General features: G+C 39.7%; 2 protein-coding genes and 1 long non-coding RNA gene across 12 annotated transcripts in view; 1 reads left to right on the forward strand and 2 right to left on the reverse strand.

Annotated features, from left to right (window-relative positions):
* fcho2 (FCH and mu domain containing endocytic adaptor 2) overlaps nt 1-4,529 on the reverse strand; it is a 180,751-nt gene extending 176,222 nt beyond the window's left edge. For 2 of the 10 annotated variants that reach the window (XM_061908077.1, XM_061908078.1), the window contains exon 1: nt 4,235-4,528. In XM_061908077.1, coding sequence (XP_061764061.1) covers nt 4,235-4,267 — 33 coding nt within the window. In that variant the 5' untranslated portion in view covers nt 4,268-4,528. Of the gene's footprint in view, nt 1-4,234 lie in introns of all 10 variants that reach the window. The other 8 variants (XM_061908085.1, XM_061908079.1, XM_061908075.1 and 5 more) reach the window with 7 other exon arrangements.
* LOC133557542 (uncharacterized) lies at nt 4,039-20,936 on the forward strand. The gene is made up of 3 exons (XR_009807789.1): nt 4,039-4,585; nt 20,662-20,782; nt 20,888-20,936. It is a non-coding gene; the product is annotated as an uncharacterized LOC133557542 (long non-coding RNA).
* Nucleotides 14,939-22,559, reverse strand: part of tnpo1 (transportin 1) — a 102,732-nt gene continuing 95,111 nt past the window's right edge. The window contains exon 25 of the mRNA XM_061908086.1: nt 14,939-22,554. The gene's annotated coding sequence lies outside the window, so the exon portion shown is untranslated. The remainder of the gene's footprint in view (nt 22,555-22,559) is intronic.

Raw genomic sequence — 22,559 nt, forward strand, 5'->3', positions numbered from 1 at the left:
CATCATGCACAAAAGTGCATTAATAGCTTGTTTTAAAAATTCTCTGACAATCTTGCACTTTCGGTTTTGGAAATGACATGAATGTTTGTGCCACTGCTTAATAACTGTTTAATAAATACAGTTTTGGGCAATTTACTTAGTTGTGATTTCCCTCTCTGCATGAAAGTTAAAAAAAATGAGCATATATTATTGCAGTATGAACAAGAATGTTTTAATGTAGACACATGGAATCATCATACTGCTGTGATTATATGCATCAAGTGTTCATTCAAGGCTAAGGCAAAATATCAAGATATATCAAGTGTATCGTGACATGGCCTAAAAATACAGAGATATTAAAAAATATCGCCCAGCCCTAGTAGGAACTAAAAATTCGAACGATGAACATCACTTCATGTTAGTAGCGGTTTTTCAAATTGTGTTTGAAGCCCCGGATCTTGTAGGCTACAGTATACACACAAATAGGCTAGTAGCATGCATAATAGAAACAATACATTCCTTTTTACTGGAGATAATATCAGACTGCCATATTATCGGCTGATAAATGCTTTAAAATGTAATATCGGAAATTATCAGTATCCGTCTCGGAAAGTCAAATGTATGACTTTTTAAAACGCCGGTGTACGGACTGGTACATGGACGTAGGGAGAAGTACAGAGCGCCAATAAACCTTGAAGGCACTGCCTTTGCGTGCCGGCCCAATCACATAATATCTACGGCTTTTCACACACAAGTGAATGCAATTCATACTTAGTCAACAGCCATACAGGTCACACTGAGGGTGGCTGTATAAAGAACTTTAACACTGTTACAAATATGCGCCACACTGTGAACCCACACCAAACAAGAATGACAAACACAGTTTGGGGGTACATCCGCACCGTAACACAACATAAACACAACAGAACAAATACCCAGAACCCCTTGCAGCACTAACTCTTACGGGACAGTACAATATACACCCCCCGCTACCCCCTACCCCGCCCCCCTCAACCTCCTCATGTTCTCTCAGGGAGAGCATGTCCCAAATTCCAAGCAGCTGTTTTTAGGCATGTTAAAAAAAATAATGCACTTTGTGACTTCAATAAGAAATATGGCAGTGCCATGTTGGCATTTTTTTCCCATAACTGTAGTTGATTTACTTTGGAAAACCTTGTCACATTGTTTAATGCAATGGTTCCCAAACTTTTGCAGGCTGGCGCCCCCTTGGCTCCCCAGTGAATTCCTAGCGCCCCCCTACCGCCCCCTTCTTCCTCACCGCCCCCCCAGATCTTTCCACCGCCCCCAGGGGGGAGGTACCGCCCACTTTGGGAACCACTGGTTTAATGCATCCAACGGGGCAATCGCAACAAAATTAGGCATAATAATGTGTTTCTTCACGACTGTATATATCGGTAATGGTTGATATCGGAATCGGTGACTAAGAGTTGGACAATATCGGAAATATCGGTTAAAATATGGCAGTGCCATGTTGGCATTTTTTTCCCATAACTTGAGTTGATTTATTTTGGAAAACATTGTTACATTGTTTAATGCATCACAACAAAATTAGGCATAATAATGTGTTAATTCCACGACTGTATATATCGGTATCGGTTGATATCAGAATCGGTAATTAAGAGTTGGACAATATCGGGATATCGGCAAAAAAGCCATTATCGGACATCTCTACTTTTTACAGTTACACATATCCACTGAAAACTGTATCTTAATATGTACAGTACCAATAATCAAGAACTAGCTATATCATGAGGAATGACAATATAGGTCAGTATATTCTACATAATTTCTTAATGGTTGTTACAAGCTATGGGGAAAAGTAGTTTCCCTATTTATGAAATTTAATGTATTTGTATATTCAAGACAGTTTGCCAACAGCATAAAAGGCAAGATATTAAAGGCCTACTGAAACCCACTACTACCGACCACGAGGTCTGATAGTTTATATATCAATAACGAAATCTTAGTATTGCAACACATGCCAATATGGCCAGTTTAGTTTACTAAATTGCAATTTTAAATCTCCCGCGAGGTATCCTGTTGAAAACGTCGCGAAATGATGACGCGTGACGTCACCGGTGGTAGCGAACATGTTCTCCCAGCACCGATCACGGCTAAAAGTAGTCTGTTTTTATCGCATAACTACACAGTATTCTGGACATCTGTGTTGCTGAATCTTTTGCAATTTGTTCAATTAATAATGAAGATGTCAAAGAAGAAAGATGTTGGTGGAAAGCGGTGTATTGCAGCCAGCTGTAGCAACACAAACACAGCTGGTGTTTCTTTGTTTGTTGTGAAGCTTTAAAATGGAACAGAGCGGTCAAGCGAACATTAATCTCTACCACATGTCAACCGGCAGGTTTCGGTGAGAAAATTGTGGTATTAAGTCGGCTCTTACCGTAAACATGAGCGGCGCTTGTGTCGTTCCTCCTGCTGCTGTCAAAAAGGAAGCTGAGACTTTTTTGGCTCCTCCATGGCTTCCTTCAGAGACACTGGCAGTCACCACACCCCTCCGACTTTCAGGTTTGACTATATAATCTCACTAAAACACTAGTAACACAATGAGCAGATAAGGGGATTTTCCAAAATTATTATAGTAAATGTGTCTAATAACATCTGAATCGCTCCCACTGCCCTCGTCTTTTTTTCTTCTTCTAGTCCTTCACTCTTTTTTTTAATTAAATCAACATAAAAATATACAAGATACACTTTCAATCAGTGCATCACCCCCCCAGAAAAAAACCCCTCCCTCCCCCATCCACACTCATCAACACCCACTCACACAAAAAAGGGTTTCTTTCTGCTACCAAAATTCTGGTTCCCACAACATATATAGTAAAGTCTGCAAGGGACACAGTCCCTGAAACACACATGATTGTGTGTGCCGCCGGTCCACTAACATTATGATTAATTACTATTTTTTATGTAATTGTTTTATATTATTTAACTTTATTTTTTATCCAAGAAAATGTATTTTTGTTTATTTTTATGTATCTTATTTTATTTATAAAATAAAATAAAAAAGGAACTTATCTTCACCAGACCAGGTTGTTAGTGAAATTGGACTTGTCTAAAAGGTTTTTAAAACCAGGTCCAGTCCAGATAATATCCAAGTCGGGCTCAGCAACACACACCCTCATCCATGTACAACAACAAAAATTAGTGAAACAACATTGCATATAATTTATAAGCACTGGCGGTCACCACACGCCTCCGACTTTCAGGTATGACTATATAATCTCACTAAAACACTAGTAACACAATAAGCAGATATGGGATTTTCCAGAATTATCCCAGTCTAATAACATCTGAATCGCTCCCACTGCCCTCGTCTTTTCTTCTTCTTTCTTCCAGTCCTTCACTCTCACTATCCTCATCCTCGCTCGAATTAATGAAAAGTGTCGCTTTCGCGGTCCGAATCGCTCTAGCTGCTGGTGGCCACTATTGTAAACAATGTGAGGAGCCCCACAACTAGTGACGTCACGCGCACATCGTCTGCTACTTCCGGTACAGGAAAGGCTTTTTTATTAGCGACCAAAAGTTGCGAACTTTCTCGTCGATGTTCTCTACTAAATCCTTTCAGCAAAAATATGGCAACATCGCAAAATGATCAAGTATGACACATAGAATGGACCTGCTATCCCCGTTTGAATAAGAAAATCTCATTTCAGTAGGCCTTTAATTGGCCAGTAAGAAATATGACAATATTTACCAAGCTAACACTTTGTTAGCATAGCCACGTCAAATAATGTTGGCAGAACAAACAGCGAGAAAGTAGGCTTTATAGCAGCGCCTACGCTAAAATAATGTACTTTAACGCATAAAAAACGCTTCGCAAATACGAATGTGTTCTTCTAAAGGATTGTCTAACTTTCTAAACATCTGGCTTCAGAAGTTACGGAAGCGTAAAAAAAAAAACGCCGAAAGACTTTGATTGACAGTTCGAAGCAGCCAATGGCCTTCTTGAACTCGCCTGCAAACGCGCCCCAGTCGACCTGAAACAACCAATCAGCATCGCAAGGGGGCGTGCGCGTGACGGTTTTCAAGCTCGGTTGGCTCACAGAGGCCCGAAAGCCCCGGGCTGGTTAAAAATAACAAACAAAAATGTCTACATCCTTCTTCAACAACACCTTCTTCAAACACAGCACGTTTAAAGCCAAACATTCCGTGAAGGTGTAAGGGAAAACACAACAAGAGCGCCGGTGGAAACAAGTCCAATGAAGACACTACTTACCCAGAAATGTTCTATAAAGTACGGCGTTATCATCTTGTTGACGCCAACTCTTTGGCAGTTTGCTGCGTGGAAAGTTGACGAGGGAAATTCATCCAGCGGCGACCTCCCTTCGTGTTCTGCCCCCGGTAAGCCTTCTTTCTCTCTCTCTCTCTCGCTCACTCTCCCCCTTTCTTCTTCGCCTTCCTCCGCCCCGCCGACGGTGACGACAAACTCCACCTCCCTCCGCCCCGGCCGTGTCTCCGCCGGGGTTTATTCCCGGCGAGAAGCAAGCCGCTTGTGCGGGGAGAAACAGCGCTGCCAATGGCGGACGGCCAGGAAGGCAAGGCGGGTTGCCTGACGCCGAATGACGAGGTATCGTACATCACCGGTCTTGTCGTCGCTCAGTCAGGAGCCCTGTGTGAAGTTGGGCCCCCCGCAAACTTGTCAAAATCTCCCCAAACTTGTCCTTTTCGTATGTGCGACGTCTTTTGCGGCATTTTTTTTGTCTTATTAAATGGATGGATGGATGGATAGTTTTTGTTACCGTTTCATGGTTCATAAGCAGCACCCGACCGCCAAACGTGTCCCATTTTTTATTTATTTTTTATTTATCTATTTTTATTTCCATCCAAAAAAAAAAAAAAAAAAAGATACATAAAAAAAATAAATACAAAATAAAAAAAAAAAATATATATATATATATTTTTATTTCCATCCAGGGCTTCACGGTGGGAGAGGGGTTAGTGCGTCTGCCTCACAATACGAAGGTCCTGCAGTCCTGGGTTCAAATCCAGGCTCGGGATCTTTCTGTGTGGAGTTTGCATGTTCTCCCCGTGAATGCGTGGGTTCCCTCGGGGTATTCCGGCTTCCTCCCACCTCCAAAGACATGCACCTGGGGATAGGTTGATTGGCAACACTAAATTGGTCCTAGTGTGTGAATGTGAGTGTGAATGTTGTCTGTCTATCTGTGTTGGCCCTGCGATGAGGTGGCGACTTGTCCAGGGTGTACCCTGCCTTCCGCCCGATTGTAGCTGAAATAGGCGCCAGCGCCCCCCGCGACCCCGAAAGGGAATAAGCGGTACAAAATGGATGGAATATTTCCATCCATCCATCTTCTTCAGCCTAAGCAGGTGTTATGAGAGTAGTAAACCTTTATTTATAATATGCAACATTTACAAACAATCAAATAATAATCAAAACAAGTACAAAACAGTGCCAGGGGGGTTGTAAACTCAATAAAGAAACGCCCTTTTTTTGTTTTGTTTTTGTTTGATAAATAAATAAATGGGTTGTACTTGTATAGCGCTTTTCTACCTTCAAGGTACTCAAAGCGCTTTGACACTACTTCCACATTTACCCATTCACACACACATTCACACACTGGACACCTATCACTGCGCCACGCCATGGGGGTTGTAAACTCAAAGTAAATCCCTTTTTTTTCATTTTATAAACCTTTATTTATAATATGCAACATTTACAAACAATCAAGAAATAATAATAATCAAACTTACATTTATGAATATAAAACTTAGCCATTAGTACAATGAGGTTGCAAAGGTAAAATTCCTTTAAATTTTTCCAAATGTGTCCCATTTGTCTGTGCTACATTTGTGCCTCAAATATTTATCGTAACCTTTCTTAGTTTTTATTTTATTCACGTTCTGAAAATCTCCCCAAACTTGTCCCATTTGTTTGTTCTGCACAATTTTCTTGTCTAACTTTTATCGTTTTATGTTATTAATATTGTAAGAGTCATAACCAGTCCTAGAAAAGATTAATAACATAACTATAATAGTTAATAAAAATGTAGTTTGTTAACAATAAAAGTTTTATCATTTATAGTTAGATATGCTACCTGTCCCATCTTAAAACTCATTTGGGACGGCGTGGCGCAGTGGGAGAGTGGCCGTGCGCAACCCGAGGGTCGCTGGTTCAAATCCCACCTAGAACCAACCTCATCACGTCCGTTGTGTCCTGAGCAAGACACTTCACCCTTGCTCCTGATGGGTGCTGGTTGGCGCCTTGCATGGCAGCTCCCTCCATCAGTGTGTGAATGTGTGTGTGAATGGGTAAATGTGGAAGTAGTGTCAAAGCGCTTTGAGTACTTTGAAGGTAGAAAAGCGCTATACAAGTACAACCCATTTATTTATTATTTATTATTTGTATACTCTGGTCTTTAATAAACCCCTCTTTTAGACCAGTTGATCTGCCCTCTCTCTTTTCTGCTTTCATGGAGGGGGGATGGGGGCACATATCAGGTGATCACAGATGTTATGTTATGTGAACAATTAACGTTTTATCATTCATAACCACACTGTCCCAAACCAGTCCAACTATGAAAACTATTATAGTTTTTTTGTTATTAACGTTTGTATGTTTTTTATTTTAGTTATTAACGTGTTATTATTCATAACCAGCCCTCTCACACCATGTAAAAAAATCCACCGCAAACTTGTTCCAATTGCTTGCGCTACAACAATTTTCTTGTCAAACTTTTATAGTTTTTATGTTATCGTCGGCGGCGGCGAACACTCGAAACAAGTATGATTGTTCTCCTGTTGGTGGGATTGCCTTCAGGAGAATGCCTGTGTGCGAAATCTTTTAAAGTGGGGGGGACTGGTGCACAGATAGCCACCACACTGTCCTTGGCAAAGAGAAGACCAGGTTCCAATGGCACAGAGACCAAGATAATTAGGGGACCATCTTTGCTGCAGTCATCTACCGCCTTTGTGACTTTTTCTGGCGCTTCTATGCAACCATAATCCCGCACACTCCGACGTTGAGGTCTTTATGTTAACGTTGTATGATTCATAACCATCCCCATAAAATGTCCATCTTCTTCCGCTAATCCGAGGTCGGGTGGCGGGGGCAGCAACCTAAGCAAGGAAGCCCGGACTTAACTTAATAACGTTAATGGTTAAACCAAAAATTGTGGTAGCACTAACGATTGGGACAAGTTTTTGGGAGATTTTGACACGATTGGAAGGGTCTGGTTATGAATAACATGTTTTAAATAGTCGGCCCAAAAAAAAAATCGCAGCACAAAAGGCTTGGAGTGGTTTGAGGAGGTTTTGACAAGGTGGGGGTCTGGTAATGAACAATAAAAACTTTAATTGATAACATAAAAAATGTAGCAAAACAAGAAGGCGTACAGATTTTTTTTTTTAAGTCCATAACTAAGACCAGGGGTCCCCAAACTACGGCCCACGGGCCGGATCCGGCCCGCCAGCGTCCAAAATCCGGCCCGAGGGAAGTCCCGAGTTAAAATATTTTAATTTGAATTTTATTTTTGTATTTAAAATTGTTTTAAATCTGTCCTTTCTAATCCATTTTATACTGCTTGTTACTCTCGATGTCTCCTAGCTGCCCAGACAAATCATATTGTTTAAAAATGCATTTTCCCATTGATAATGTGATATTGTTGTGCTCGGAATATATATATATATCCATCCATCTTCTTCCGCTCATCCGAGGTCAGGTCGCGGGGGCATCAGCCTAAGCAGGGAAGCCCAGACTTCCTTCTCCCCAGCCATTTCGTCCAGCTCTTCCCGGGGGATCCCGAGGCGTTCCCAGGCCAGCCGGGAGACATAGTCTTCCCAACGTGTCCTGGGTCTTCCCCGTGGCCTCCTACCTGTCGGACGTGCCCTAAACATCTCCCTAGGGAGGCGTTCGGGTGGCATCCTGACCAGATGCCCGAACCACCTCATCTGGCTCCTCTCCATGTGGAGGAGTAGCAGTTTTACTTTGAGTTCCTCCCGGATGGCAGAGCTTCTCACCCTATCTCTAAGGGAGAGCCCCGACACCCGGCGAAAGAAAACTCATTTCGGCCGCTTGTAGCCGTGATCTTGTCCTTTCGGTCATGACCCAAAGCTCATGACCATAGGTGAGGATGGGAATGTAGATCGACCGGTAAAGTGAGAGCTTTGCCTTCCGGCTCAGCTCCTTCTTCACCACAACGGATCGATACAGCGTCCGCATTACTGAAGACGCCGCACCGATCCGCCTGTCGATCTCACGATCCACTCTTCCCTCACTCGTGAACAAGACTCCAAGGTACTTGAACTCTTCCACTTGGGGCAGGGTCTCCTCCCCGACCCTAAGATGGCACTCCAAACTTTTCCGGGCGAGAACCATGGACTCGGACTTGGAGGTGCTGATTCTCATCCCAGTCCTTTCACACTCGGCTGCGAACCGATCCAGTGAAAGTTGAAGATCTTGGCCGGATGAAGCCATCAGGACCACATCATCTGCAAAAAGGAGAGACCTAATCCTGCAGCCACCAAACCAGATACCCTCAACGCCCTGAATGCGCCTAGAAATTCTGTACATAAAAGTTATGAACAGAATCGGTGACAAAGGGCAGCCTTGGCGGCGTCCAACCCTCACTGAAAACGAGTCCGACTTACTGCCGGCAATGCGGACCAAACTCTGACACTGATCATACAGGGACAGACCGCCACAATAAGACAGTCCGTTACCCCATACTCTCTGAGCACTCCCCACAGGACTTCCCTTGGTACACGGTCGAATGCCTTCTCCAAGTCTACAAAGAACATGTAGACTGGTTGGGCAAACTCCCATGCACCCTCAAGAACCCACAATCTACAGATAGGGTCAGGTTCAAACACCGATGACATCTATTAAACAAGACAAGAAGCAAGGAATTAAACAGAGACAGAATTAAATTAGGCTCAATTGACACCTGTACCTTCGTTCGGTGTTCCACGCTCTGACGAAAGATTGCACGCCTCCTCTTTTATTTGGATTGTCCCTGATTACATGGCAACAGCTTTTTCTAAGGGGGAGGAGGTCGTAAACAGTCACTGCCTTTGGTTACAAAACAGTTCAAACAAAAGGTCACTGGAGCTGGGGGCCGGTCCTGCTTCCTCTCCACTTTGTAGATCTCGTGTCAAGACAAAATCGTTTCTGTGGATTACGATACATTAAAAAAAAACAGAACACCTTCACGTTGCTTCCCATCCTACACAGTGGAGCTTTACAAGCCTTCTGATTGGTAGGGTCAAAGACAGGTTTTGTCCATGGCAACACAAAGTTTTGTGATAACTTCGATGCAATTATTCTTACAGATAGTGTTTAAAGGCAACTAAATGCCTTGTTTGAGTCAAAATCCTGTCTAGCATATATCTCAGAATGCAGTAGGACTCTTAAAATCAGAATGGTTTTATTTATTTTTTGTAATTGAGTTGTTTTTTTGCATCAAGTATCCATGACATCATATTTTGCATACATACATTTTTAGTACCAATGATTGTCACACACACACACTAGGTGTGGCGAAATTATTCCCTGCATTTGATCCACCCCCCTGGGAGGTGAGGGGAGCAGTGAGAAGCAGCAGTGGCCACGCCCAGGAATAATTTTTGGTGATTTAACCCCCAATTCCAACCCTTGATGCTGAGTGCCAAGTAGGGAGGTAATGGCTCCCATTTTTTTATAGTCTTTGTTATGACTCGGTTAAAATTATTGTCTACCCTAAAGGTCAAAATAATGTTTTTGTTTGTATCCCCCAGCCAAAAAAACTGAAAAAAATACTTAAATAAAATACCAAAAAATATATGACAATAATCAGGGAAAAAATCAGGCCTATGTGGCGAGACATAAGTGACCCAGTTTTCCAAGTATGAAGTGATTTTTTCCCCCCAATTTATAATTCATAAATGCCCGTATCCTCTCCGTTTTAAAATTGTGATTTCCATCTGTAGCTTTGAAGTTGGGCTCTCCAGTGAGAATCATTTCCTGGTAATGGTCTTTTTACAAGCCGCTAGCGGGATATCCATTAAGTATTTTTTTTTTTTTCAGCCAATACTGAGGTACTCCTTCCTTCTCCCATTCTGCTTGAATATACACTCGTAAAGAACATAATGTCATGGCTGTCTTCAGTTTCCAATCATTTCTACAACTCTTATTTTTTTTGCGATAGAGTAATTGGAGCACATACTTGTAGGTCACAAAAAACATTCACTAAGTTTGGTTCTTTTATGAATTTATTATGGGTCTACTGAAAATTTTAGCAAATCTGCCGGGTCAAAAATATACACACAGTGTCAGAAAAATTGTATGTAAATTATCAAAAAAAAACTTTCCGGTCTCTGAGTTCCCGGTGAACAGACGAAAGCTGTCTTGGTTGCAACAATCCGAAGGCTAGTTAAATTCCATTGTGTACGATGGGAGGAGACGGGCGGGGTTATCTATTTTGATCCAAGACCTGCCCAAGCTCGATCCAGGACCAGTCCAAGCACTCTTTTTCTTTTGTGTTAATGTGACCGAAAACAATGGCTGTTTACATACCCACTATTCCTTTAGAAACAGCTGTTATGTAAACAGGAAAAGTCCAAATATAAAAGAGGTGGCATACAATTTTCGCCAGAGCTTGGATGATACTGCAGGTTGACACATTTCTCCTCAAATTGAGCAAAATTGAATTCTGTCTATTCATTTCCTTGCTTCTTGTCTTGTTTAATAGATGTCATTGATTTTTGAACCTGACATACAGCAATGTTAGTATTTGGTTACATGTCCCTTAGCAAGTTTGACTGCAATAAGGCGCTTTTGGTAGCCATCCACAAGCTTTTGGTTGAATTTTTCGACCACTACTCTTGACAAAATTGGTGCAGTTCAGCTAAATATATGGATTTTCTGACATGAACTTGTTTCTCCAGCATTGTCCACACGCTTAAGTCAGGACTTTGTTTCAACTGATATCACATGGACAAAGATAAGACCTTCTGGAGGATAGTTCTGTGGTCAGGTGAAACAAAATTTGAGCTGTTTGGCCACAATGCCCAGCAATATGTTTGGAGGAGAAAAGGTGAGGCCTTTAATCCCAGGAACAACATGCCTACCGTCAGGAATGGTGGTTGTAGTATTATGTTCTGGGCCTATTTTGCTACCAAGGTACACCATGCCTACCGTCAACATGCTTGCTAACCTTGAGACCTCCGATTTCAGGAGATGGGGGGGGTGTTGGCATGGGTTTCAGTGTTGCGGTGCAGGCAGCATATCCCTTTCCTTTTGAGCTGTCTTGGATGAAACAAAATTCTTTTTTTCCAGTCATTTTGGAACTTGCAAGCATGCTTATTCTTCTTACTCGTATTAGGCAGTTAATATTATATATAAGCTGTCAGAAAAATTGTATCTAAGTTATCACAAAACTTTGTGTTACATTGAGTACAGCCCGCCCTGTGAGAGGACAAAAGCTGTCTTTGATCCTACCTAATAGAAGGCTTGTAAAACTCCACTGTGTAGGATGGGTAGCAACAGGAAGATGTTATTTTTCTTTGATGTATTGTAATCCAAAGAAAGATTTTGTTTTGACCCGAGAACTACAAAGCAGAGCGAAAGCAGGACCTGCCCAAGCTCCAAGCACCTCTTTTTTGAAGGGTTTTATGACCTTTTCTTTTAACTGTTTGTAATCAAAGGCGATGGCTGTTTACGACCCCCCCCCTCCCTTCGAAACAGCTGTTTCCATGTAATCAGGGAAAATTCCAAATAAAAGGAGGCATACAATCTTTTGTCAGAGCATTGTGACACTGGGTACAGGTGTACACGTTTCTCCTCAACTGAGCCGAATTTGATTCTGTCTCTGTTTAATTCCTTGCTTCTTGTCTTGTTTAATAGATGTCATCAGTGTTTGAACCTGACATAAGGACAACAGCAAAGTTGTATATAAGAAGGACATGAGCAAACTCTTTTACATGAGGAAGCTTAGGTCCTTTAATGTGTGCAGCAAGCTTTTGAGAGATCTTTTTTGAGTACATTTGAGGTGATGACCTGCATGACAGCGCACAAACTACACCTCCACCATCCCTCGATGTCTCCTAAAGTGAGATCAGTATACGAGGCACCACTTCCAACAAGACATGGCCGGTGAGTGCAATCCTTCCGTTATATTTAATTGACGCTTTGGATCACCTTGGATGTGCTGAGGCATCAAGCCACACCCTGCAGGAGCTGTAAATACACGTCTAATCAATATTGCACAAGCAAGCCAATTAAAGAGAAAAATGGCAACTCCTTTTAGGGTCTAAAAAAATGTATTTGCTGTTAAACATTATCTAAAATGGTTAGAATAAATGTCAAAAATGTTTTTGTGCGCCAAAACACATTGCTCACTGAATATTCTCTCCGAGAGGAGTAGCAATAGAGGCCAGGTAACATGGTTCTAAGGAGTTAAAAGGGACTACATTAAATAAATAAATATTTAATTAATAATTTAAATGTGTCATTAATGTATCTAATGTAGGTGAAGTAGTTACATTTGAGAATTTCAACATTTAATTAATCATTTAATAAGTTATTATTTCACCCATTTAATTATTTCACAAGATTTGTGTTAGTTGATGACTTACTCTGACCGATGAAAATAAATTGATGAAGCACAGGTCCATCAATTCATTGTGTCTGTCAGATCAAAGTCAAGGTCGGTGGGCGGGGCAATATATATATATATATATATATATATACACCATAGATGCATATATGCACTTATACATATGAGCATATATGTACATATGTATGCGCACACATCTATATATGTATACATCTACATATGTATATATATATATATGTGCATATATATAAGTATATGCACATGTGTGTAATATATCTATATATACTGTATATATACACAAATAAATGTATATATAACTACACACATATATATTTGCATAAATATACATAAATGCACATATGTAAATATATATACATGCGCATATATATACATTTATGAGCATATATATACACACATCTATAAATATATATACACATCTACATATGTGTATATATATATATAAATATATATATACATGTGCATATATGTAGATATATGCACATATACTGTGGGGCAAAAAAGTATTTAGTCAGCCACCGATTATGCAAGTTCTCCCACTTAAAATGAAGACAGAGGTCTGTAATTTTCATCATAGGTACACTTCAACTGTGAGAGACAGAATGTGGGGGAAAAAATCCAGGAATTCACTTTGTAGGAATTTTAAAGAATTTATTTGTACATTATGGTGGAAAATAAGTATTTGGTCAACCATTCAAAGCTCTCACTGATGGAAGGAGGTCTTGGCTCAAAATCTCACGATACATGGCCCCATTCATTCTTTCCTCAAAACGGATCAATCGTCCTGTCCCCTTAGCAGAAAAACAGCCCCAAAGCATGATGTTTCCACCCTCATGCTTCACAATAGGTGTGGTGTTTTTGGGATGCAACTCAGTATTCTTCTTCCTCCAAACACGACGAGTTGAGTTTATACCAAAAAGTTCTATTTTGGTTTCATCTGACCACATGACATTCTCCCAACCCTCTGCTGTATCATCCATGTGCTCTCTGGCAAACTTCAGATGGGCCTGGACATGCACTGGCTTAAGCAGGGGGACACGTCTGGCACTGCAGGATTTGATTCCCTGTCGGCGTAGTGTGTTACTGTTGGTAACCTTTGTTACTTTGGTCCCAGCTCTCTGCAGGTCATTCACCAGGTCCCCCCGTGTGGTTCTGGGATTTTTGCTTACCGTTCTCATGATCATTTTGACCCCACGGGATGAGATCTTGCGTGGAGCCCCAGATCGAGGGAGATTATCATTGGTCTTGTACGTCTTCCATTTTCTGATAATTGCTCCCACAGTTGATTTTTTCACACCAAGCTGCTTGCCTAGTGTAGATTCACTCTTCCCAGTCCGGTGCAGGTCTAAAATTATTTTCCTGGTGTCCTTCGACAGCTGTTTGGTTTTGGCCATAGTAGAGTTTGGAGTCTGACTGTTTGAGGCTGTGGACAGGTGTCTTTTATACAGATAACGACTTACTACAGGTAACGAGTGGAGGACAGAAGAGCTTCTTAAAGAAGAAGTTACAGGTCTGTGAGAGCCAGAGATCTTCCTTGTTTGAAGTGACCAAATACTTGCTTTCCATCATAATTTACAAATAAATTCTTTAAAATTCCTACAATGTGAATTCCTGGATTTTTTTCCCACATTCTGTCTCTCACAGTTGAAGTGTACCTATGATGAAAATTACAGACCTCTGTCATCATTTTAAGTGGGAGAACTTGCACAATCGGTGGCTGACTAAATACTTTTTTGCCCCACTGTATATATATATATATATATATATACATACATGTGTATGTATATATATACTGTATATATATATATATATATATATATATATATATATAATATATATATATATATATATATATAATATATATATATATATACTGTATATATATACATACGTACATACATATATACATATATATATATATATGTAAATATACATGTATATATATACACACATATATATATTTATACATATATATATCATTCAATGGTGTCATGAAATACCAGCCTGGAGGGGGGAGAGTGTGTGTGTGCTCGGTCAAGTTACCTTTCAGTTTCACGAGGTAGACAAAAGTGTGAGAGACGGGCGACCATTTTCGATATCGCTCCGAACTTCAGATAGCTCGGTTCTGTCTCTCCAGCGCTGGCATCACGATAGTTTGTACCTACTCTTTTTTGTAGAACAAATGGTTAAAACAACATTTAAATAACCTCAGACCTAAAGAATCTGGGAGGACTCAGTCCTAATATCCGGTATCAGTCATTGGGGAAATCATGTTGGTATTGGTATTGGTCTTCAATCCAAATTAGAATAAAAATGTAGATTTTTTTTCTTTTTTTTTTTTTTAAACAGACGTGTAAATGTAAACAATTTATTGGAACAATGTACAGATTCAAGCCATGGTCACCAGTCACGCCCACTATATCGTCCTACAAATATTACAAAATGACAACAGTACAATATATTTATTCTTTGCATGATTCAAAATATTTGGTGGCCCCCAATTTTTTTTTCTTGCTTCTTTTTGTGTTATTTTAAAGCTCATGACAATAAAAACTATCAAAAGTGATACTTTTGCTTCTCCCCGCAAAACAAGGCAGATGGTCCAAACACGGAGGGATAATATAATAAACAAGACAGGATGACGATAATCGGACGTTGCTCAACAAGTTTTATAAAACACAGTCAATCCGTACAAAGTGGTTGAACGATGTGATTGAAAGGGAAAAAAAAAAATCAGCTTTAGGCGTCACGTCAAAAATATTTCGATGGTTTTTAATCACAATCACATTAAATTTTTGGAAGTGCAAGTTATTCGTTTTGATCATCACATTGTGTGCACGTGTCACCTTAAAAAAAACAAAAAAAAACGCTGGGCATCTCTTAAAAAAAAAAAAAAAAGGGTGAGGTTCTCGGTGGACTACAGATGCGCACGTGGAGGGAAGGAGCGGGGTCAAAAAAACAACACAAAAACAGTGAACACAGACAACCTGAGGATCACATGGAATAAAACACATATTCAAGTAGTGGAGACGACAACAACGTACACACAAACACGTGGAATATAAACAAGTATTTGCCTGTGTATTCCACCATGAAGTACTGCAAAAGTGATGGCAAGTACACAATTAGCCAATACAGTGGAACCTCTGAGGCGTGACATCGCACAACTCAACCTTGATTTTGGTTTAAAAAAAAATCCAAAAACACATTTTTTTGTCCTTTTGGTTTATTTTTGATTTGTGATTTGATCACGTTGAAATATTTGGTACTTGATTTTTTTTCCGTAAACAATTGTACTTTATGGCTATTGTGTTATGGCCGCACATTTGGCTTTTAATGGAGGAGATAAACACAATAATCGCACTTTTGTTTCTCATCTTTATCTTGTTTTAACGTGTGAGCTCAGCCCCCCCCCCACACACACACACACGGCAGGTTAACTTTCAGTTTCGATCCCCGTCAAGGCAAGGGAGGCGGGCAGCTATTTTTGAGATCGCTCGGTATGCTCTCCAGCGCTGGTGTTGCTATTGTTTGTACTTCTTTTTTGTAGACTACATTTTAAATCTTGTGAATTGAATTCTATTTATATAGCGCTTTTCTCTAGTGACTCAAAGCGCTTTTACATAGTGAAACCCAATATCTAAGTTGCATTTAAACCAGTGTTGGTGGCACTGGGCGTCTTGCTCAAGGACACAATGGCAGTGACTAGGATGGCGGAAGCGGGGGATCGAACCCGGAACCCTCAAGTTGCTGGCACGGCCGCTCTACCAACCTAGCCATGCCGGTTCAATTCCAGTTACCTCCGTTTATTTTAGACAAAAAAAAGGGTGTGGACTTTCCACCCTAAAGAGGATACCTGCTTGAAGACAGCTATTGTAATTAATAGTAATTAATAAGTAATTAATTAATCTTAATTTTCCTGAAGGAACTCTCCTGAAGGAATCAATAAAGTACTATCTATCTATCTATCTAATGCAGAGCAGTTTTACTTTCATGTGGTGTTACTTTTGCCTTGATGCTGCACATGTTTACAAATCTAAGACAGCTATCTTTAATAATAAAAACTCTAAGTACCACTGCAAGGACCCACATTAAAATATAGTAGCATAGTAGGCATAAGTATTCACTAAAAAACAAGCAAGTATATTTAATACTTTTGGCCACTAACATCTCACGCAGTTTGAACAGGAACAGTGGGTGTGAATATTTAAGCGATTCTTCCCAATACCGCAGTTTGAGAATCTCTGAACTATGAAATAAACAAACCGAGTGTTTGGCTTTTCCCGTTGCTTCTTTCCGACCTCTGAAAACGACGCGGATGAGTTGGCATGGTGCAAAGCAGTAAGCATCATCGCACGCATTCATAATATAGAATGCATGAATTATGGAGGTCGGTTTTTCTCAAATAGGGAAGCGGGACTTCCTAGGGGGGTTGGGGAACGCTTTATCAGTATCATGCAATAAAAAAATCTGCATAAATGTATTATTGTGTTTGGTAGGTTAAACCATTTAAAAAAAAATTTGCTCTAAGTAGTAGTGATTTTTTCTATACCAAATGGTTTAAACAATAACTTTTTGCATGCATATATATATATATATATATATATATATACATACATACATACACATATATATACATACATACATACATACACATATATATACATACATACACATATATATATATATGAAAAAATATACACATATGTATACATATGTACACACACATATCTATATATGTACGTATATACACAAATATGTATATATGTACATATATACACAAATACGTACATGTGTACATATATACACAAATACGTACATGTGTACATATATACACAAATATGTATATGTGTACATATATACACAAATACGTATATGTGTACATATATACACAAATACGTACATGTGTACATATATACACAAATACATACATGTGTACATATATACACAAATACGTACATATGTACATTTTTACACAAATACGTATATATGTACATATATACACAAATATGTATATATTTACATATATACACAAATATGTATATATTTACATATATACACAAATATGTATACATTTACATATATACACAAATATGTATATCTGTACATATATACACAAGTATGTTTATATACACACACATATGTATGCATATTTGTGTGTGAATATATATGTACATATATACACAAATATTTATATATACACACGCATATGTATGCATGGTTGTTTGTATATATATGTACATGTATACACACAAATATTCATATATGTACATATGTATGCATATTTATGTGTGTATATATATATATTAAATATATATATACATGCATATGTATGCATATTTTGGTGTGTATATATGTATATATATACACACACGCATATGTATGTATATATACGTGTATGTATACACACACACATATTTTTTATATATGTATATATATATACACACACACAGACATACACACACATATATACCTGTATGTATGTATATATAATAAAAACTGATGTTTTAAATTTTACACAACCAGTTAAAAAGGTCAGTAACATGTAATGTTGGGGGTGTTTGGTCAAAATGTTGCATACATTTTGTTTTACAGACAATCTCGTCTTATTCTAAGGTCTTTCTCCACATTTGAAACATTGATGAACATCCATTCAAATATATTCACGGCCTCATCCACAGCCTACGTGCTACAATGCTATAACATATGTGCAAAAGACTTCACTTCTTTTTACACTTGTGTGGCATACGCCAATGTTTCTTGTTCTTAACCATGGGGCTATTATTAGGGCACGAGCGCCCCCTAGAGGGGCCACTAAAAAAAATATCAGTTTCCCAGCTGTGGTCCGTATGGGCCAGTTGTCATACACTTTCCCACCACTTGTGGCAGTAATAGCAATGACATAAAAACAAAAGAAGTCTGAAGCTTTAAGTTTCTTTAAGCGCAAATATATGACTAAAGTATGAAAATGATATTGACAGTTTATTTCAGAAGCATTTACTATTAATTTAATAATGCTGGCACAACAAAATTGTCATTTTTTGCATCATAATTGATTAATATTTATAGAATAATATTACATATAGGCCCTACGACGAGGTGGCGACTCGTCCAGGGTGTACACCGCCTTCCGCCCGAATGCAGCGGAGATAGGCTCCAGCACCCCCCCTGTTACTCCAAAAGGGACAAGCGGTAGGAAATGGATGGATGGAATATTACATATATTTTTTTAAATATATTTTTGTAATCAGCCCGACTTAACTTGGTAATAATCATTGTGATTAAAGCATTACATTAAAACTAAGTTAAATATAGTTATTGTCACTGACGTCCCACTGGGTCATTATTGTCACCAATGTCCCACTGGGTGTGAGTTTTCCTTGCCCTTATGTGGGCCTACCGAGGATGTCGTGGTGGTTTGTGCAGCCCTTTGAGACACTAGTGATTTAGGGCTATATAAGTAAACATTGATTGATTGATTGATATTGAATATGATTAAAATCAAGAGTAGGATGACTTGTTTAGTGTTAATATTTGAGAGGGCCCCGACCTCGTCTGTAGTGAAAAAGTTGGGCCCGAGGTCAGAAAGGTTAAGAACCCCTGACTTCAAATATGCCTGTATAGTTAATAATATTACACAGATTATTTACGCGATTTTCTCTGGAAATAAATTACAAATAGAGGTTCCACTGTATTATTACAATATTAAGATTTTCTGGAACGAATCTTCGCGTCCTTCGTTAACAAAAAAAAAAAAAGGTCCAATTTCAAGGGTTAAAATACTGCGATTGTTACTCCGTCCAGCAGAGGGCAGCAACAACAACAACAACAACAACAACAAAAGTCCTATCATTCCAAAACCATCATGGAATACATTTAGGCTTCCTGTAACTTTAAAAAAATAAACACCGACGTGCACGACGAGAAGAAGACGACGACGAGCAGGAAGAAGCGGTGGACTAATAAAAAAGTGGTTTCACAGTATTCCGACACTGTGTCTCGACGTTTAGCGAGAACAGTCCCTCCTCCCTGCCGCCACCAACATGCACGACGATGAGAGCGCACCCCACGAAGACACCGGCAGTCATGCTTCTCTCGGCACAAGACACAACCACTAAGATCCAAAACACCGAGTAAGAAAACGTTTATCGGAAAAGTCGACGTCCTTTTGTCGACGGACGTTGTCACGGTTGCACCGTCACGAGACATTCACACGGACGTCGCAGCATGGGGTTGGGTTTTCTTATCCTTTTTCTTCACACGCTTAAAAGTGTAAGCATGCCTACTGTAAATTTCGGACTATAAGCCGCTTTTTTTCCCTTCGCTTCGTACCATGCGGCTTTTAAACTGGTGCAGCTGTTTTATGGATTTTTATTCACTGATGACCACAAAGCAAATACCGTATTTCCTTGAATTGCCGCAGGGCATATAGTACGCGCCTGCCTTGAATTACTGCCGGGTCAAACTCGCTTTGCAAAATAATTAGCGCATGCTTACTATTACCGCCTGGTCAAACTCGTGACACTTCCCCTGTCATCATTTTCAAAATGGAGGAGGCTGCTTTCAATACCGGGAATTTGAAATGACACAAAGAGAAGAAGATTAAGAGCTATTCAGTAGGATATAATGTCCAAGCTTACATCACACTCAAATTTTTACTGCATGCCTTTGGTAAGTGCCGGAGTGAGAAGAGGTTTTAAAATAATTACCGCATGCTTACTTTTACCGCATGCCTTTGGCAAGCGCAGGAGTAAGAAGAGGTTTTAAATGAATTAGCGCCCCGGCGGCAATTCAAGGAATTACGGTAGTTTATATTAACCAGGTAAATGCCTGCAAGTGTTTCCTGCTGATTAAAGCTTTGAGCCGGAAGTACAACTGCCATAACGTTTCTACTCGGATTGATTCTTCATTCATCACTCCCAAGTTTTACAATATAACAAATATTTTGTTACCTACTAAGCCGTCTCATGTGTGATTCCGTGTGCATATTCGTTAGCATTAGCTAACATGCTAACACGTTTACAAATGTCTGTGTAAATATTAATTTACAATGGCATTCTTTTTCGTATTGTTTCAGTTTCACAAATTCCTCATTAAACTCACCAAGACGTCACCGTGGAGTTATTGAGTCTGGCCCATGAAGATGACTTCTGTTTTGTTTGATTGACCGTTTTACTGCCGTGTTACAGACAATTAAGGTATGTAAATAAACATAAAATATTTATGTGTAAATAACTTGGTTCACAACCTATATATCTGTGGCTTTTGTCTGGTGCAGCTAATTTGTGAATTTCTGTTCGCAGATGACCAGAAAACAAATAGTTTTGGACAGCCAGGTAAATGCCTACAAGTTTTTCCTGCTGTTTTTTTGAGCCGGAAGTACAAGTGCCGTTCCGTCTTGTAATCGTCCATAGCGTTTCTACTCGTATGGATTCTTCATTCATCACTCCCAAGTTTTACAATATAACCTAAAACTATTTTTACTTACTAAGCCGTCCCATGTGTGACGTCTGTAGGAGCGTTTTAATGCACATTTAAATGTGCTATCGAAGCGTCATTAGCATTAGCCAATATGCTAACGCCTTTACGAGTTTCTGGGTAAATATTAACTTGTGGCATTATTTTTCGTATTGTTTCAGTTTCACAAATTCCTTATCAAACTCACCAAAACGTCACCGTGGAGTTATTGAGTCTGTTTAGCTGATTGGAGAGCTAGCTTGTGAAGCTAGTGGGTCCATGAAGATGACTTTTGTTTTGTTTGATCGGCCGTTTTACTGCCGTGTTACAGACAATTAAGGTATGTAAATAAACATAAAATATTTATGTGTAAATAACTTATCTCACAACCTATATATCTGTGGCTCTTGTCCGGTGCGGATGACTTCTGTTTTGTTAGATTGGCTGTTTTACTGCCGTGTTACAGACAATTAAGGTATGTAAATAAATATTAAATATTTATGTGTAAATAACTTATCTCACAACCTATATATTTGTGGTTCTTGTCCGGTGCGGTTGACTTCTGTTTTGTTTGATTGGCCGTTTTACTGTCCTGTTACAGACAATTAAGGTATGTAAATAAACATAACACTTTTATGTGTAAATAACTTATCTCACAACCTATATATCTGTGGCTTATAGTCCGGTGCAGATGACTTCTGTTTTGTTTGATCGGCCGTTTTACTGCCCTGTTACAGACTATTAAGGTATGTAAATAAACATGACACATTTATGTGTAAATAACTTATCTCACAACCTATATATCTGTGGCTTGTAGTCCGGTGCGGCTAATTTGTGGGGAAAATAAAGTTTTTTCCGCTAACAATGTAGTGGGTGTGGCCTTATAGTCCCAAATTTACGGTAGTTACCGCTTCACGGCTTGCAGTGCAAAGAAAAAAAAGCGCTGCGATTACAAGAAAATTAAAAGAAGATGGCCTACACTCACGCGACGGCTCCTCACAGTGACACAAGCATGCTGGCTTGCGGGGAAAAAAGAGGCGAGAAGTTAGCGCGAGTGTTTCGCTCTCACGAAACTGACCCGCTGACTAGCTCGGCGTTGCAGCGTTTACATTGTCCATGCTCGTGCTTATCCTGCTATTGCGTTTTTAAAAACAAACAGAAAGGTCGCGTAGTTGTCACGTTACACTTTGGCGTGCGACACGATGAGTGGGAATATTTCAAATTTGTGTCAATTTTAACAGAAAAAAAAAAATAGGGTGATGACGTCATCATCAGGTCTGACTTTTGGTTGTTTTTCCTCCCGTGCTAAAAGTAGTTTTCCCCCTGCACACTTGGCTGGGCGCCCTGCAGGTAGCGCCTCCCCCTCCCTCCCACCCTGTTGCCGCCATGTCGGGGAGGAGGGGCCCGCACCCCTTCCCTCCCCTCGTCAGGCGGACTTCCCCCCCCTAGTAAAGGGTTGACATGTTCCCTGGGTAAAAGAGGTTTCCCTATGTTGTCTCCCCGCGTCAAGGACCTGTG

This window comes from Nerophis ophidion, linkage group LG08 (assembly GCF_033978795.1).
Source record: "Nerophis ophidion isolate RoL-2023_Sa linkage group LG08, RoL_Noph_v1.0, whole genome shotgun sequence".
Classification (NCBI taxonomy): Eukaryota; Metazoa; Chordata; class Actinopteri; order Syngnathiformes; family Syngnathidae; genus Nerophis; species Nerophis ophidion.